The sequence below is a fragment of the Monodon monoceros genome, unplaced genomic scaffold, assembly GCF_005190385.1.
Source record: "Monodon monoceros isolate NGI ecotype Baffin Bay Population unplaced genomic scaffold, NGI_Narwhal_1 Super_Scaffold_22, whole genome shotgun sequence".
NCBI classification, from domain to species: domain Eukaryota; kingdom Metazoa; phylum Chordata; class Mammalia; order Artiodactyla; family Monodontidae; genus Monodon; species Monodon monoceros.
In genome coordinates, this window is record NW_021703779.1 from 50,873,734 (window position 1) to 50,892,302 (window position 18,569).

Below are 18,569 nucleotides of genomic sequence, written 5' to 3' on the forward strand. Positions count from 1 at the left end.
TTACCCAGAAGGGGAAAGGGCATTACATCTTTTCTGTTACCTGGTACTTGTAGGCACTGAGTCAGCATTTACTCCAATGAACAAACGTTTATTTAAAAGGATTTGTACAGACATAACGCTCTTACTTTCAAAGAGAAGAGGAACCTTTTATATATTATGAACACACAGACGCTGTGGCAACTTAAAACTACAGCTAAGAAAGGAAGGAAAAATATCCCCCCTCCCCAGCCAGGAGCTAACACTTTTTCAGTCAACCAGCCCCCATCCCTGTCCCTTAAGTTTGAGAGTGACTTGACTAGAGATGTGGCTTTGGAGGAGGGAAGAGCTGTAGGGCTTGGGGAGCCTGGTGCCTTTTCTTTTGAGAGGGAAATCCACCTACACAATCCACAGAAAAAGGGGTGGCCAAAAGCTGACCTGAGCTGAGGCTGCCTTAGAGAAGAGAGACTGGAGTAGAAATCCCACCTACCTGCATGTGTAAAGTGATTGGCATTCACTTGAATCTCAACCCACTACTCTGACCTCTAAGATATACCATTTGAGTAAGTGCCAGAGTAATGGTTTTGAACAAAAGTCAACACAAATGTCAGCCTGGGGCCTCTCCAGCCTAAGGCAGCCCCGATAGCAGAGCCCTCAGACCAATGACTTAGGCAAGGAGTTAGGCAGGACTTGTGGAGTGGGTCTGGCTCCCTGATTTCACTGTGGGGAACATCTGCTACTGATTTTCAAAAGCTAGGGTTTATTATGGGAGAAAAGCCCACAGATTTTAGGATCCCCAGACACATAGCCTGGTACCTGAGAACTTTAATATATCTGGGAAACTGCCAGGTGGTGGGGTGGTGAGCTCAATAATAACAGCCAGGCCTCCCAAATGAATACGAAAAAGGAGAGCTTGTCCAAGCTACCTCCGGGCCTTGAGGATGAGATGAGGTTGCAGGTGGGGCAGATAAATGCACCAAGCCTATTGAAAAGTCCAGCAAGAAGACTGTTGTCCCTTCAGAGCCTAAGGCAAAAGTACAGGGAGGGGGGCACACTGGAGCCTTCACCTGAAACAAGATATGGGTCTCCCCAGGCCCTCAGGCCTTAGGCCCCAGGCCTCAGGCACAAGAGACAGAGAATCACATCTGGGACTTCCGCCCTTCCCTTAGCTCCAAACAAGGGCAGGGGTTGAAATGTGGGTGAGAGAGAAGGGATCTTTAGACACAACTGTCATTAGCACCTGAACCACATCTCTTCCTAAACCAGAAACTCCAAGAGCAAAAAGAAATAAGAGCAAAGTGAGAGAGGGGTTGTGCTTCCATCGCATTAAATAGGAGACTTTGTAGAGGTGGGGAAGGGTTGTTTCACATGGAGACATCAATCACTCTGGCCAAGGGGAGGGGTTATGAGCAGCAGAGCTCTAAGTGTTCTCCCTCTTTTCATTCATCCTGCTTCCGTTTTGGCTTTTTGGGGTTCCTGGACCGACTCTTGGCTTTGCACAGAGGGCATATAGGTGCATTCCGGTGAATTTGTTGGTGACATGACAAGCAGGCCTGGTGGGGGGCACAAGACAAAGCAAGTTAGTGGTCAGATTCTTCTAGGCCATGGCTCATCTTTCCCAGGGGCCCCCACAAGCAATTGCGATTTCCCAACAGGAAGGAGCAAGACCCAAGTAGTGAGTCCCAAGTAGCAAGACCTGTGCTGGATGTAAGGGATGCAAAGGATATAAGGGAGTGAGAGTCAAAGAGGGGTACTGAGGAAAAATACCCAAAATTTGGCAATAAGGCAAAATGTGAATTGCATATTCATTAAGCATTATACTGGAGCATGGTCTAACAGGCTCACTCAAGGATTATTTAATTCTCTAGGACAGGTACCAATAAACTTTTTCTGTAAAGGCCAAGATAGTAAATATTTTGGACTTTCTTTTCAGGTCATATGATTTTAGTTGCAACTACTCAGCTCTAACTGCCTTACATAAAAGAAGCTATAGACAATACATAAACAAGCAGGCATGTGTGGGGGCCAATAAAACTTTATTTACAAAAACAGGGAGCAGGTCACACTTGGCCTATGGGTTCTGGTTTGCTGGCCCTTGCTCTAGGAGAATGTCTCTTTATTTGACTATTTACTACTTATTTAAAAAATTGAAGTATAGTTGATTTAAAATGTTGTGTTCGCTTCTGGTATACAGCAAAATGATATAGATGATAGATAGATAGATAGATAGATATTCTTTTCTGTTATGGTTTATTACAGGATATTGAATATAGTTCCCTGTGCTATACAGTAGGACCCTGTTGTTTATCTATTTTATACATAGTAGTCTGTATCTTCTAATCCCAAAAGCCTAATTTACCCCTGTCCCACCCCCTTTCCCCTTTGGTAACCATAAGTTTGTTTTCTATGTCTGTGAGTCTGTTTCTGTTTTGTAAATAAGTTCATTTGTATCATATTTTATATTTCACATGTAAATGATATCATATGGTATTTGTCCTTCTCGGTCTGACTTACTTCACTTAGTATGATAATCTCTAGGTCCATGCATGTTGCTGCAAATGGCATTATTTCATTCTTTTTTATGGCTGAGTAGTATTCCATTGTATATATGTACCACATCATCTTTATCCGTTCATCTGTCGATGGACATTTAGGTTGCTTCCATGTCTTGGCTATTGTAAATAGTACTGCTATGAACATTGGGGTGCATGTATCTTTTTGAATTAGAGTTTTCCCCTGGATATGTGCCTAGGAGTGGGATTGCAGGATCATATGGTAACTCAAATTTTAGTCTTTTAAGGAACTTCCATACTGTTCTCCATAGTGGCTGCACCAATTTACGTTCCTGCCAACAGTGTAGGAGGGTTCCCTTTTCTCCACACCCTCTCCAGCATTTGTTATTTGTAGAATTTGTAATGATGGCCATTCTGACCGGTGTGAGGTGATACCTCATTGTAGTTTTGATTTGCATTTCTCCAACAATTAGTGATGCTGAGCATCTGTTCATGTGCCTATTGGCCATCTGTATGTCTTCTTTGGAGAAATGTCTATTGAGGTCCTCTGCCCATTCTTTGATGGGATTGTTTGTTTTTGTGTTATTGAGTTGTATGAGCTGTGTTTATATTTTGGGAACTAAGTCCCTGTTGGTCGCATCATTTGCAAATATTTCCTCCCATTCCTTAGGCTGGCTTTTCATTTTTGTTTATGGTTTCCTTTGCTGTGCAAAAGCTTATAAGTTTGAATAGGTCCCATTTGTTTACTTTTGCTTTTATTTCTATTGCCTTGAGAGACTGACCTAAGAAAACACTGGTACAATTTATGTCAGAGAATGTTTTGCCTGTGTTCTCTTCTAGGAGTTGTATGGTACCATGTCTTACATTTAAGTCTTTAAGCTGTTTTGACCTTACTTTTGAGTATGGTGTGAGGGAGTGTTCTAACTTCATTGATTTACATGCAGCTGTCCAGCTTTCCCAATACCACTGGCTGAAGAGACTTTCTTGTCTCCACTGTATATTCTTGCCTCCTTTGTCGAAGATTAATTGAACGTAGGTGAGTGGGTTTATTTCTGGGCTCTCTATTCTGTTCCACTGGCTATAAATACTTTTCCATTAAATAGTATACTATTTGACTATTTACTATTGATCAGGGCCCAGATGCTGTGACTTAATGTTGATAAGGCACAAATGGCTTTTGCCCAGTAGAGATGCAAATTATTTTTGTTACAAAGAAAAGGTAATCCTAAAGATTACAGTTTTATTTTCCTGTAGGACATTAACCAGTTCTGGATTTAACACTGCAAACTTATTTCGGCATTCCTTTCCTTTCTTGACTATATAATTATCTGTTCCTCTAATGCTTCTGGAACCAGCTTTGTGATGCTGCTGGCTCCCTTGTTAATGACACACGTTCACTATATATTTGTCCGAGTCACGTTTCTAACTTTCTGAAAATTATACTTTAGCAGAGCCTGCCGATCTCCCTGCATTCTAACCTCTCTGGGAATATGAGGCAACAAGACCAGTGGCTCTACTATAGCACACATACACACCACCCCTTCCTCTGTGTCCCAAGCAAAGGCTGTTTTAGGAAGACCCCAAATAAGTAAGGCCAAAGCCCCAGACCCAACCTTCCATGGGGCGGCTTGAGGATACCTTGCTTCCTCTACAGTCCATACCCAGCTCACTCACCTTCATAGGTGGGGGCTGCTGCCTGAAGGTGGCTGTCTGCCGAGTGTCCTGCTTCCTAGCCACTTGGAGTTGTTGGGCGGCAGCGGCTGCGGCGGCCAAGGATTCAGGGATTGGGGGCTCCTGAGGCTCCGTCTGCCACTCTGCTTTCTGCTTCTCAAAGTAACTTTGGAGATGAGAGACATTAGCTGGATCATTCTGAAAGCAAGGAGAACCTTGCCCCTCTTAAGGACTCCATGCTACAGAACGAAGGGCGTTGGGCTGTGGCTCACTGTAGGAAGTTCCTGCACCCTCTCCAGCCCAAGGCTCTTTTCCCTGGGTACCAGGCCCACTGTGTGCTGGGAAGGGTACTCCTCCTGCTCCTTGGCTCTGACAGGCCCAGAAAAATAAAAAAAAATCCCAAGGCTAGCCAAGTCCTCAAAGGGCATTTGTCTGCCCTCCATCCCATGTTCCTTTGCAGTATTCCTGTTAAGTGTTCTCAGGCCTCTGCTGGCATACCTCTAGGAATAAGAAGCTCACCACTTCCACAGGCAGCCTGCTCTACCTTAAGGAAGTATGTTCCCTTGTATTCCTTCTACTGAAATGAGCTCTGTGTCTCTGTAAAGTAAGCCCAGTTCTTAACTCTGGGTCTTAAGATAAAGTTCCAGGCTAGCCCCTGGAGGCCATGAAAGCTCACCCTTCTGTGTGTTCAAGGTTTCTGGACACCCCTTCTAGACCTTGACTTGGAAAGTGACCTCTTAAGAGTCACAGACACATACACACACAAAGAGTCATAGACATAGTCTTGTATTGTCAAAATTGCACAAGGAACTTTAAAAGCCATCTAGTAATTCTAGTCTAATCATCTGACAGCCCAACACAGAGACTTACCCAAGGTCATGCAATGAGTCGGCCACTGACAGGCCTGGGGCTAGGACTGGGTACCCTGACTTTCAGACCAGGCTTTATGTGTGTATATATACGTGTGTGTATATATACGTGTGTGTGTGTGTGTGTGTGTGTGTGTGTGTGTGTGTGTGTGTGTGGTGTATGTTGCAGGGACAGGAGGCAGGCAGCTTACTCCAAGGAGAGCTTCTCCTCCTCTTCACATAGGTCAGGGAGCCTCTGCAGGCCCAGAGTCATGCGCAGGGCATCCACGTGTTCCTTCAGCGGCTTATACTCATCATGTAGCCGCCGGGTAGACTCTAGCAGCTTGTTTAGGTCATTCTCAGACTGTTTGATGGTGTTTTCCATCTGGAACACAGCGTGAGGCAAGCACAGAGAAAAGACTCCAAGATTCTCAGCGAGGCTGTACAGCTGAGTGGATAATAGCACAGGCTCCAGAGCCAAACCAATCTGTGATCAAGTCCTCAACCCACTATGTATTCTATGTGACTCTTGTCAAGCCTCAGTTTTTTCATCTGTATAATGGTGGTAACATTCATACCTACCTCATATAATCTTGGTGAAGATTCAATGATTGAATTCATATAAGCGCTCAGTACAGGGGCTAACACAGAGTAAAGGCTCAATTAGTGGTAGTTATTATTCAAATATAGCATCTTAGAGCTGGAATGGCCCTTAGAGTTCATGTAGTGCACCCCACCACCAGTTTACAGATCAGAGAATTGAGACTCAGAAAGAAGAAGTAACTTCCTCAGAGAAATGCTTCCTAGGAGCAAAGACTACATAAAGACTCAGGGCTTTTGCCTCCCAGGCCAGTGGCTTTTCTCCTAGATCAGTGGTTCCCAAAATGCAGTTACCAGATCAGCAGCATCAGCATCAACTGGGAACTCATTAGGAATGTAAATTCTCAGGCACCACCCCAGATATAAGCAATCAGAAATTCTGCGGTGAAGTCCAACAATCTGTGTTTTAACAGGCCCTCTAGGTGACTCATGAGGCATGTTCAAGTTGGAGATCCACTGGCCCAGATTTTCAGCCCCTCTGTGACTAATACCTTGTTTATTTCTCTATCCTTAGTTAGCTGGCAGCAGAACTGCCAACTCCTCATGAGACCCTGATATCCTGTGATCTTGTGACACAGACAATCCCAGGTAACTACTGTCCAAATTGCATTCATATTTCCTTTAAGACCCTAGGCCTGGCAATATCAGGAAGTAGATATTGCCACAGAAATGAGTCTCCCAAGAATAGAAACTTAGCTCCTTCAAACGTGATTTAAAAAAAAAATTCTCATTATCATAGGCTCTAAGGGTTGGAAAGGGCCTTACAGGTCAGCACCTCCAACCTCCCTCCTGGTGAAGGAATCACCAATACTGCAGCCCAGACGGGTGATCATTCAGACTCTGCTTTAATAACTCTATAAAGTGGGGGACTTATCACCATAGCAGGCAGTCCATTCCCCACATTCCAAGGGTCTCCAAAAGAAAGACTGTAATGAGGGAGCCCCAGTTAGGTAGGCTGGCAGAGATGGTTTGTTTGGCTTAGTTGGAAGCTTTGGAGCCCTAAATTTAAGTTAGATCCCCAAGGCATCTGCCTGCTCTGCTTTTCCCCAAAGGCTAGCTCTCAACTTCTAGGCTCCCAGAATGAGAGCACACCAGTGCTGAGTGAGACCTCAGAGGTGACTGAATCCCTCTCATGGTACAGAAAAGGAAAATGAGGCCCCGAGAGAAGAAGGAACTTGTCCAGTGATATACAGTCGATCAGTGACAGAGCCAGGGCTGGATCTCAGAACTCCTGGATTCTTCCATTTCACCATAGCCTGATGCCTACTCCCCCAAATTGGCCACAGCCATATCTCAAGGAGAGTCCACAGCACTCACCACTGCCTATTCCTCCTCAAAGGGCCCAGAAATAGGCTTCAGGCAGCCAGCCACATACCACATTGATATCAGCGTGGATCAGTCGGAGTTCCTCCACATGGGCCATTTTCTCCTGTAGCAGGAGGTCCATCTCCTGCTTGTATTCCTTCAGGTGCCTCTCCTCTGATTCAAGGGCCTCAAACTCAGCCTTCAAACGGGTCTTGATCTTTTCCATCTGCAGGGTCTTGTTCCTGCCATTCCCCCAAAGGAGGAAACAGACCAGCAGGAGAAGGCAGGAAAAGGGAAATGGAGTACAGAGTTAGGGAAATGGAGTACAGAGTTAGAGAAATGGAGTACAGAGTTAGGCCCTGAGCCAGGGCTATCTTGTTAAGCCATCTTTCTAAGCTTCCCTCTCTTCAGGCAGAGGCAGCCTGAAGCCGTCCCCACAAAGGCAGGAGATTCTTTCTTCTAAGCTAAAAGCTCAGTGGGTCTTGAATGGGGATGATTTTGTTCCTTGATGGAGCATTTGAAAACATGGGGCAGGTTTTAGCTGTTAGATTTATTCAAGGGAGAGCACTACTGGCATTTAGTGGATATGGGCCAGAAATGCTAAACAGCCTCTCAATGCACAGGAAAGTCCCACATCACAAATAACTCCCACCCAAGATGCCAACCATGACCTCTTGAGAAACTCTAGAGCAGCACTATCCAATAAATTTTCTACAATGATGGAAATTTTCTGTATCTATGCTTTCTAATACAGTAGCCACTAGACACATGAAGCTACTGAGCATTCAAAATATGGCTAGTGCAACCGAGGAACTGAATTTTGAATTTTATTTAATTTTACTCAATTGATGAAAATTAAGTTTAAGCAGCCACATGGGGATAATGGCTCTCATATTGGACCACACAGCTCTATAGGGTCCCCTCATCAGTTCCAGAAGAGGCAGGAGACGGGAAGAACTGCAGCTCATTTCTTTTCCTAGAAAGCATAAAACCTATTTCTGGTTGTTAAATCCCAATTGCATACCCTCTGGCTCAGTAATCCCACACCTAGCAATTTATTCTAAGGAAATAAGTCAAGGAAGCAAAAAGTTACACGGGGATATGCTTTCTGGTCTATGGGCAAAATTGGAATATTTGGCAGCCACTAAAAGGAATCATTATGAAGACCTGTGACATGGAAAATGTTGAAGATACTCCATGAAAAGGTATATACACTAGGATTGCAATTTCAAAATACACATGCATGTGACTAAACAAAAGGAATTGGCAAGAGTACAGTTTCCAGGATCTTTGAGACCACTGAAGCCTGCCTAAGTGAAAGAGCCACAAAACTTTGGAAGGAAGCCCCTCTAGGGCACACTGATGCCCTCCCACTCACTCTCTACTCTCTGGTTCTCAGGTTCTGTCTAGCCATCATCCATTACTCAGATTAGGCATCTCCTTTATTCTGCCTCAGTAGCTGGCTTTCTCCTCTGCCCCAGCCCATCCCATGGTTACTCTTGCTCCACACCCTGGCCTCTGGCCTCTGACCTCAGCCTGCTTCTGTGTTCATTCTCTCTCCTTTCTTCAGCATTGCCTGTGGCTCCTGCCTCAAGAGGTGGCCCTCAATGGCACAGAACCACAGAAAGAATTATGTAAGGTGGGTAGGATGACAGGCGAAATTTTTCTTTCAATATTCAAAATTTTCTTTTCAAGTTATTATATTGCTTTTGCCTTAGAAAAGGTTAAAAGGATGGGTGTTATTATCCCATCTGTAAAGAAGGAAATTGGGAGTTCAGGATGGTAAGTTGCAGTAAATGGGATGTTGTGATTTGAACCCAGGGCTCTCTAACACCACCCACTACTCCACACTGCCTGACTGGGGTTACCCAGACTAAGGGGCGTAAACATATTGAGGGTTCTCGGTATACCTGTTCAACTGCCTTGCAGAGGGATGATAGTGATTTGTACTGGTCAGTTAATCCACTACTTAGAGCCCCCTCCCATCTAGACTTCTATTCTCTTCCTCTAGATTGCATACAGTGCAGTCTAAACTTCACCTATCCCTACCCCAATTTACAGATGGGAAAACTGAGATTCAGAGTGATATAGTGTCTCACCCTGATTCATACAGCCAGTTTGTGGCAGTGCTAGGCCTAGAACCCATTTCTGCAGGCAGAGCCATAATTTGAAAGGAACATGGGCTTTAGATTCAGACGTGGGTATAATTCCTGGTTCTGCCCCTGACTAGCTATTTGCCCTTGGACAATAAGAATAACAACTATATTTATAGTTTAATTATATTCATTGAGCACCGATTATGCACCAATTATAGAAGGCTTGAAGATACATTCATTCAACAAATACTTATGGAACATTTATCATGTGCCAGCCACTGTACTAGGTGCTAGAGATAGAGCAGAGAACAGGACAGCCTGTGGACAGGAATCTTCATCCAATGAGGAAAATAGACCCTGAACACATGTAAAACTAAGTGGTAAGTAATATGGATGAAATGCAGAATGCAATGGAAGGACACACCAAAGGGTTCTAACATAGTCTGAGGGACGCTGTAGTCAAGGGGGCTGTCACAGGAAGCTCCCCTGAGAAACTGAGAATGTGACATCTAAGCTAAGACCTGGAGAATGGGTCGGAGGTAGATGGTGGGTAGCAGGTAGACATAGAGGAGAGCAGTCCAGGCAGAGAGAATACTATTTGCAATGGCCCTAGAACAGAAAAGAATGTGGCACATTAGAGGAACTGAAAAAAGGTCAGTGTGGCTGGAACACCTACTGCAAGTGGTGTGTGTGTGTGCGTGTGCACGCGCGCGTGCGCGTGCGTGTGCGTGTGTGTGTGTGTGTGGTGGGGGCTGTCTGAGATGAAATTAGGGAAGTTGCCAGAACACAACCTGGAGATTGAGATGAGGAGCGAGTACTTTTATGTTCAGGAGAAGGGGGAATCATTGTAGAACTTTAAGCAGCAGGAGTGACATAATCGGATTATCTCTTTTCACTTCTCTCAGCCCTGGTCTCTTCATCAGTAACACAGGAATAATAATAGCACTTACCTTACAGGTTCTTTGCTGAGGGCTAAATGAGCTAAGACATGTAAAGCCCCCAAGCAGAGTATGTGGCACGTGGTGAGCAGTCAACAAATGATAGTACCCATCCCTCCCCACACTGCCCAACTCTTCTGCTATGGTTATCTCCTTTACCACAGTGGTTTAAATTTTGTTATAAAGAGCCTACAATGGGTAGGATGTGTGTATAATGTGTGTGTGTGTGTGCGCACATGCATGTGTGCACATGTACTAGCATGAGTAGCGAGGTATATTACCACTTATTAAGACTATAATAATAATCATTAACATAAGTCACCTCATAATGTCAGTATGAATAATGGCATTTTATAGGGCTGGCCCAAGACTTCCTAATTTGTGATCAATTCAGTTAAGATGCTAGCGACTACTACTAAATGAAATCAGGGGTGAGAGGTCTCTCTCACTGACACTTCATAGAAATCAACATAGTACATCTTTCCCTGCTTGGATGAGTGCCTTTTATCTAATCCTCCCTCCTCCATCCATGTCCAATTCTGCTTATAGACAACCCCATGTTGTCGGGCAGGGGACACTGCAATCCCAGATTAAGTCAAAATAAACCAAAGGTTTTCACCTGGTGCGGTCACAGTTAAAGTGCTGCCTGGAACTGGAAAATCAAAGGCACAAAGGCTTCCTCAAAAGCACCGTGGTATTTCCTCTTCTTCAGGAGGAGGGCTGTCACCAGCAAAATGGCAGCTTTATCCTTTGGGTATGAGGGCCAGGGAGGCCACAATCCAAGGTGTTTTGGAGCCTTTTCCTATTGTCCACTGTGGCAAGAAATGGCAAGGACTAGGGACCCTGACTAAGGGGCAGAAGGGCTAAGACTCCTCGTTATGAGAAGGAAGCAGGGTTATGAAGATGGAGTTCAGAAATAGCCTCTATTTACTGCTATTTCTAAAGTCAGTTTCTCAGGGCCTGGCGGGGAGCCCGGCCCATGCTTTAGTGGAGGGACAGCGGTGTCACTGCAGCCTTGGACGGTACCACTGTTACCTCTCAGCAGTGGTTTACCAAGGGCCGGGCAGTGAGAGCAGTTCACCTCAGGTGCGGAAAATAAAGAGGTGCATTGTGTGCAGAGAATTAAAAAAAAAAAAATAGAACCAATTAAAGTTGGTCTGCTCTTTATTATCACCATGCACTGACAATTCTAAACAATGTCCACTGAAGGACATCTGGACTGATTCCAGTTTTTGGCGATTATGAATAAAGCTGCTATGAATATGCAACTACGAGTTTTAGTGTGACCGTAAGTTTTCATTTCTCTAGGATAAATGACCAAGACTGCAATTGCTGGTTTGTATGGTAATTGCATGCTTAGTTTCTTTTCTTTTTTTTTTTTTTGCGGTACGCGGGCCTCTCACTGCTGTGGCCTCTCCCGCCGCGGAGCACAGGCTCCGGACGCGCAGGCCCAGTGGCCATGACTCACGGGCCCAGCCGCCCCGCGGCATGCGGGATCCTCCCAGACCGGGGCACGAACCCGCGTCCGCTGCATCGGCAGGCGGACTCCCAACTACTGCGCCACCAGGGAAGCCCCATGCTTAGTTTTTTGAGAGACTGCCAAACTGTTTCCCAGAGCGGCTGTACCGTTTCACATGCCCGCCAACAATGTATGAGTGATCTAGTTCCTCTATGCGGCCAGCCATTTTGCTTGAACTGTTTTAAAAGGTATATGGTGATACCTCAAAGTGATCTTAATTTTCATTTCCCTAGTGGCTAGTGATACTGAACATCTTCTCATGTACTTATTTGCCATCTGTATGTCCTTTTCCAAAAAATGTCTGTGCATGTCTTTGGCCTATTGGACTGTTTGTTTACTCAGGGCTGAGTATTGAGAACTCTTTATGTGTCCTAGATATGAGTGCTTTGTCAGATATGAGGTTTGCAAATATTTTCTCCCATTTATTAGCTTGCCTTTTCATCCTCTTAACCAGGTCCTCAGCAGAACACTTAAAACTGTTTTTTTGATGAAGTCCTATATATATATATATATATATATATATATATATATATATATATATATGACTTCATAATATATATATATATATATTATGGATAATGCTCTGGTGTCATGTTAAGAGTCTTCACTAAGCTCTAGGGTCTGCAAATTTTCTCCTATGTTATCTTCAGAAAGTTTTATAGTTACATTTATGTCTACAATCCACTCTGAGTTAACTTTGGTACAAAGTTTGAGGTTTAGGTTGTGATTCTTTTTTTTTTTTTGCTTATGGATATGCAATTGCTTCAGTACTGTTTGCTATAAAGACTGTCCTTCCTTTGTCGGATTACTTTTGCACCTCTGCCAAAAATCAGTTGGCCATACTGTGTGGGTCAATTTCTGGATTCTCAATTTTGTTCCAATTACCTATGTGTCTGTCCCTTTGTCAGTATCACACAATCTTAATCACTGTAGCTATATAATAAGCTTTGAAATCAGGAAGAGCGATTTCTCCCATTTATTTTTATATCTCAAAATACTTTTGGCCATTCTAGTTCTTTTGCCTTGCCATGTAAATTTTAGAATAATTTTGTCTGTATCTACCAAAAATCTTTCTGGCATTTTGATGGGAATTTTATTAAATTTGTACGTCAGTTTGGGAGGATTGGCATCTTTACTATATTGACTCATCTTCCAAACCCTGGATACAGTGTCTCTCTCTATTTAGATCTCCTTTGATTTGTTTTATTAGCATTTTGTAGTTTTCAGCATAAAAGTCCTATGCATCTTTTGTTAAATCTTTGTTTCACTTAGGTATTTCATGTTTCTGAGTGCTTGTAAGTGGTTTCATGTTTTGTAATTATAGTTTCCACATGCATATTGCTATTTGTTTTTAATGCTGATCTTACATTCTGCAACCTTGCTGACTCACGTATTAGATGTAGGAGTTTTTTGGTTTTTTGTTTTGTTTTTGACTTATCAGGATTCCCTACATAGACAAATCATGTTATCTGCAAACGAAAACAGTTTTATTTCTTCCTTTCCATCTTGTACACCTTTTATTTACTTTCCTGCCTAATTGTCCTGCCTAAAACCTCTAGTGCTATATGGACTAGCAGTGCTGAGAGTGGACATCCTTGCCTTGCTCGTGATCTACGTAGGACAGCATTCATTCTTTGACAAGTAGGTGTATTGTTAGCTAGCTGAAGGGTATTTGTAGATGTACTTTATCAAGTTGAGAAAGTCCCCCCACCCCCATTCCTAGTTTTTAAAAGAGATTTTATCATAAATATGTGCTGACTTTTGTCAAGTGCTTTATCTGTATTAATGGACATAGTCATGCGATTTCTCTTCTTTAGCCTTTTGATATGATAAATAATACTGATTGATTTTTGAATAACAAACTAACCTTGCATCTCTGGAAAAAACCCCTCTTGGTCATGGTGTCAATTTTTTTTTTAATATATTGCCGAATTCTATTTGCTAATACTTTGATAACGATTTTTACATCTATAATCATGAAGGATATTAATTTATAATTTTCTTGTATTGTCTTTGCCTGAAATTGTTTCAGGGTATTAAGGGCTTCATAAAATAAATGGAGATGTGTTCTTTCCACTTCTGCTTTTTGGAGAGACTGTTAAGAAATAGGGCTAGTTCTCTTTAACCATTTGTTAGAATTCTCCAGTGAAACCAAATGGGCATGGAGGTTCTGGTTTTGGGGGTTGTTACTTTACAAATTTAATTTTCTAAATAGTTTCAGGGTTATTCAAATTATCTATTTTATATCAGGTGAGTTGTGGTAGTGTTTTTTGAGAATTGGTCCATTTCATGTAACTTGTTTAATTTACATGAGTAGAATTGTTCATAGTATTCCTTTGCTATTCTTTTGAAGTCTGTGGGGTTGGTAGTGACATTTTCTGTTTCATTCCTGATGTCTGTAATTTGTGTCTTCTCTCTTTTTTCTTTGTTAGGGTTGCTAGAGGTTTTTCAATTTTATGTATTTTTTTAAACATTAAGCTTTCTGTTTCATTGATTTCCCTACTTTTCTTTCTGTTTTTAATCATCAATATCTGCTCTTATCTGTATTATTTCCTGTTTTCTGCTTGCCTCGGTGTTATTTTGCTCTTCTTTTCTAGTTTCTTGAGGTAGGAGCTTAGATTATTAATTAGAGGCATTTCCTCTGTTCTAAAGTAAACATTGGTGCTAAAAATTTCCCTCTCACCACTGCTTCTGCATCATCCCATTTTGATATGTTCATTTTTCATTTTGATATGTTTCATTTTCATTTTCACTCAGTTCAATGTATTTTTATTTCACTTGAGACTTCATCTTTGAAACATGCGTTATTTTAGAATTTTTTTTTATTATTATCTTTTTCCTGGTATTTTTTCTGACTTCTTGATTTCTAGTTTGACTTAATGTCAGAGAACACACTGTATTTCCTGTCTTTTAAATTTGTTAAGAATTTTTTTTTGTATCCCAGAATATGGTCTATCTATATTGGTATATGTTCCATGGACACTTGAAAAGTATGTGTATCCTGTTGTTGGGTGGAATGTTCTATAAATGTTAATTAGATCCTGTCATTGATGGTGTTGTGGAGCTCTATACCCTTGCTGATTTTCTGTCTAGTTCCATCAAATGATAGACGTATGTTAAAGAGCCCAGCTATAATTGTGGCTTTGTCTATTTCTTCCTTTGGTTCTGTCAGATTTGCCTCTCATATTTTACAGTTCTGTTGTTGGTGTATACCCATTAAGGACTGCTAGGTCTTCTTGGCAGACTGACACTTTTGTCATTATCTAATGTACCTCTCTGTACCTAGTAATTTTCTTTGCTCTGAAGTCTACTTTATCTGATATTAATATATCCATTCCTGCTTTCCTTGGATTAATGTTTCCATGGTATATCTTCTTTCATTATTTCAACATACCTATATCTTTATATTTGAAGTGAGATTCTTGTAGACAGCACATAGACGGGTCATATTTTTTAATCATCTTGGCTGATCAGTATTTGGATTGCAGTATTTAGGCCATTTATATCCGGTGTACTTATTGATAAGTTAGAACTTAAGTGTATCATTTAATTTTTGTTTACTATTTGATCTCTCTCTTATTCGATTCTCTGTTTCCTTTTTGCTGCCTTCCTATCTTTAATTGAATGTGTTTTGGAATTACATTTTACCTATACTGTTTTTAAGTGTATCTCTTTCTATAGTTTTTTCAGTGGTTGCTCTAGGTATTATATTTCATCTTTTTATCTTTTTATCGTCATCTTTTTATTAGGGTGAGTGAAGAGTAGAAACATTACCTCCCTTTACGCCCCCTTTACCCTCCACCATTTATAATATAACTATCTGAAATATTTCTCCTACATAAGAGTTATGTTTGTAGAGAACCATATTACTGCTTCCACCATCAGAAATGATTTAGAAAACTAAACAGGAGAAGGAAAATGTACTGTATTTTAATTATATTTTTACTCTTTCTCTTGGTTTTTCTTCCTTCCTGATATTCCATGTTGTCTTCTTTTAGGAAAGATTCCTTTAGCTATTATTATTTTAGGGTAGATCTGCTGGTGACAGATTCTCTTAGTTTTCTTCATCTGAGAATGTCTTAATTTATTCCTCATTCTTGATGGATATTTTTGCTACATGTAGTATTTGCGGTTGATAGTTCTCTTCTTTCAGGACTTGAAAAATCTTGTGCCACTTCCTTCTGGCCTCTATATTTTCTGATGAGAAATTCACTGTCATTCAAACTATTTTCACCTATAGGTAAGGTGTAATTTCTCTTCGACTTGTTTAAGGCATTCCTTGTCCCTAGTTTTCAGACATTAACCATGATGTGTCTTGGTGTGGATTTCTATGAGTCTGTCCTCTTTGTATCACTTGGCGTATATCTCTTGACAAATCTGGAGAGTCTTCAGCCATTATTTCAAATATTTTTAAATTTCACCCTCTTTTTTCTCTGTAGATAAGCCCTCTCTGTTGTGTAATTCCTCTTCCTTCCTTCCTCATGCCTTCCTTCCCTTTTATCCCCATTTCCTACACCATTTACGCCCCACATAGGCAACCATTCAAAACTACTTAATGCCTATTTATTGTGTTGCATGTGCTCTTCTAAATGGTAAATTATTGATGTATATTAAGGAGAGAAAAGGAGAGGAAGAAGGAGAGGGAGAGGGAAAGAGTGTGTGTGTGTGTGTGTGTGTGTGTGTGTGTGTGTGAGAGAGAGAGAGAGAGAGAGAGAGAGACAGAGATCTAGAGAGTGTGAGCGTTATGGACTGAATCATGTCCCTCCAAAATTCATATGTTGAAGCTCTAATCCCCAATGTGAGTGTGTTTAGAGGGGGGCCTTTAGAGAGGTAATTAAGGTTAAATGAGGTCATAAATGTGGGACCCTAATCCAATTGGACTGGTGCCCTTTGAAGAAGAAGAAGACGCACCAGAGGTTGCCTCCTCTCTGTCTCTACATGCACAGAGGAAAGGCCATGTGAAGACATAGCAAGAAGGCAGCTGACTATAAGCCAGGAAGAGAGCCCTCACAAGAAAGCAAATTTTCTTGCACTTTGACCATGGACTTCTAGCCTCCAGAACTGTGAGAAAAGAAATGTCTGTTGTTTAAGCCACCCAGTCTGTGGTATTTTGTTGTGGAAGACTGAGCAGATTAACACAGATTTTGGTACCATGAAGTGGGGTACTACTTTAATAAAAACCTAAAAATGTGGAAGTGTATTTGGAACTAGATGAGGAGTAGAGGCTGGGAGAGGTTTCAGGCGCATGCTAGAAAAAGCCTATATTGCATTGAAGTGACTGTTGGTAGAAACATGGACATTAACGATGCTCCTGGTGAGGTCTCAAAGAGAAAAGAGGAACATGTCATTAGAAACTGGAGAAAAGGTGATCCTTATTATAAAGTGGCAAAGAATTTGGCTGAATTTTGTTCTAGTGTTCTGTGGAAGGTAGAGCCTGTGAGCAATGAAATTAGATATTTAGCTGAGGAGATTTTTACGCAAAGTGGTGAATGTGAAGCTCAGCTGCTTATAGTAAAATGCAAGAGGAGAGCGAGAAATCAGCAGAATCGTTAAGCAAGATGAACCAGAACTTGAAGATTTGAAAAATTCTCGTTCTATCCATATTGCAAAAAATATAAAGCATCTTCTGGAGAGAACACCAAGGATGTGGCTAGAAAACCACTCCTTGAGGAGATTACTCATTATTTTAATTAGGTATCTCAGCAGAAGTCAGGAACAGAGATGGGATTATACAAGCACAGACACTGTCAGCATGGACCAAGGGGAGCAGAGGCAGGATGAAATAAAGGAAAGTTTTTGGAATCTACAAGGCAGGACAATAGAGTCACTTAGCTGCAAACATGCTTCACCCTTCAAGTAAAGGAAAGAATGACACCAAAGGTGATTAAGAGATCATCAGGGCTGCCATTCCCACCATTGGGTCTAGACCTAACAGGCCCTGGGGGCAAGGCTGTTGCCTCCTCAGTTTCAGGAGGACAGGCTTCCCCTGACTAGTGCCTCAGGAGAAAGGCAACAGCAAAGGGCTGTGAGGGTGGGGGTGATACTGCCCAAAGCATCCGGCCAAAGATTATTCTCCAGCCTGAAAAATCTAATGAAATTTGCCTTGCTAAGTTTTGCACTTTCTTGGGATCTATCATCCCTCTCTTCTTTCTGGTTTCTCCCTTTTCAAAAGGGAATGTCTATCCTATGCTTGTCCTATTACTATACTTGGGAAGCAGATCATTTGTCTGGTTTCACAGCTGGAGAGGAATTTCGCCCTTTGGATGAATCATAACTCAAGTCTCATCCAAACCTAAATTAGGTGATATTTAGATGAGACTTTTGACTGGACATAGGTTCTGGAGTGCATGAAGACATTTGGGGCTGTTGGGAAGGGATGAATGAATTTTGCATGTGAGAAAGACATGCATTTGGTGGGAGGCATAGGGAGGAATGTTATAGAATGCACTGAGTCCCCTAATATACATATGTTCAAGCCCTAACCCGCAAAGTACTTCCAAGTACTTTGAGGGAACTTTCAGGGAGGTATAAGGTTAATCTCCAAAATATTTGGAGAGAGAATTTTAGGGAGGTGTAAGGTTAAATGAGGTCATCACAGTAGAGCCTTAATCTGGTTGTATTGACGTCCTTATAAGTAGAGGAAGGGACGCATGAGCTCTTTCTGTCTCCACACAAGACCAGAGGAATGGCCAAATGAGGACACGGGGAGGAAGCAGCCATCTACAAGACAGGAAGAGAGCCCTTACCAGAAATCAAAATTTCTGGTATCTATATCATGAATCTCTAGCCTCCAGAATTGTGAGAAAATAAATGTCTGCTATTTAAGCCACCCAGAATGTGTTATTGCTTTGTGGCAGAATAAGCTGACTAATACACGCGTGCCTGGGCACACGCGTGCGTGCACACACACACGCACACACACGGCATAGACTAATGATAACATATAGTTTTCACGTGGCACTCTGACGTTAAGATCCAGGATTCCTTGCTTCTAAGTGTGGTCATCCACCACATTTTACCTGTCCACCCTTCCAAGGATAAACTCTCACTTTGCTTCTATATCCCCCCTCCACAAACAATACTTTGATGAATTTTCTTGTACC

At 41.9% G+C, this 18,569-nt stretch overlaps 1 protein-coding gene across 2 annotated transcripts; it reads right to left on the reverse strand.

Moving 5' to 3' along the window:
• Positions 1-67: 67 nt before the first annotated feature.
• ZC4H2 (zinc finger C4H2-type containing) lies at positions 68-7,152 on the reverse strand. Of its 2 annotated transcripts, XM_029239993.1 has the most exons (4): positions 6,984-7,152; positions 5,221-5,393; positions 4,164-4,326; positions 68-1,529 (listed from the first exon to the last, which is right to left on the reverse strand). In XM_029239993.1, exons 1-4 carry the CDS (start codon positions 7,137-7,139, stop codon positions 1,416-1,418), a joined length of 606 nt encoding a protein of 201 aa, XP_029095826.1. In that variant the 5' UTR covers positions 7,140-7,152; the 3' UTR covers positions 68-1,415. The 2 variants fall into 2 exon arrangements, with proteins under 2 accessions (XP_029095826.1, XP_029095827.1); XM_029239994.1 differs by lacking the exon at positions 4,164-4,326 and having other exon boundaries at positions 78-1,529.
• Between the last annotated feature and the right edge of the window lie 11,417 nt (positions 7,153-18,569).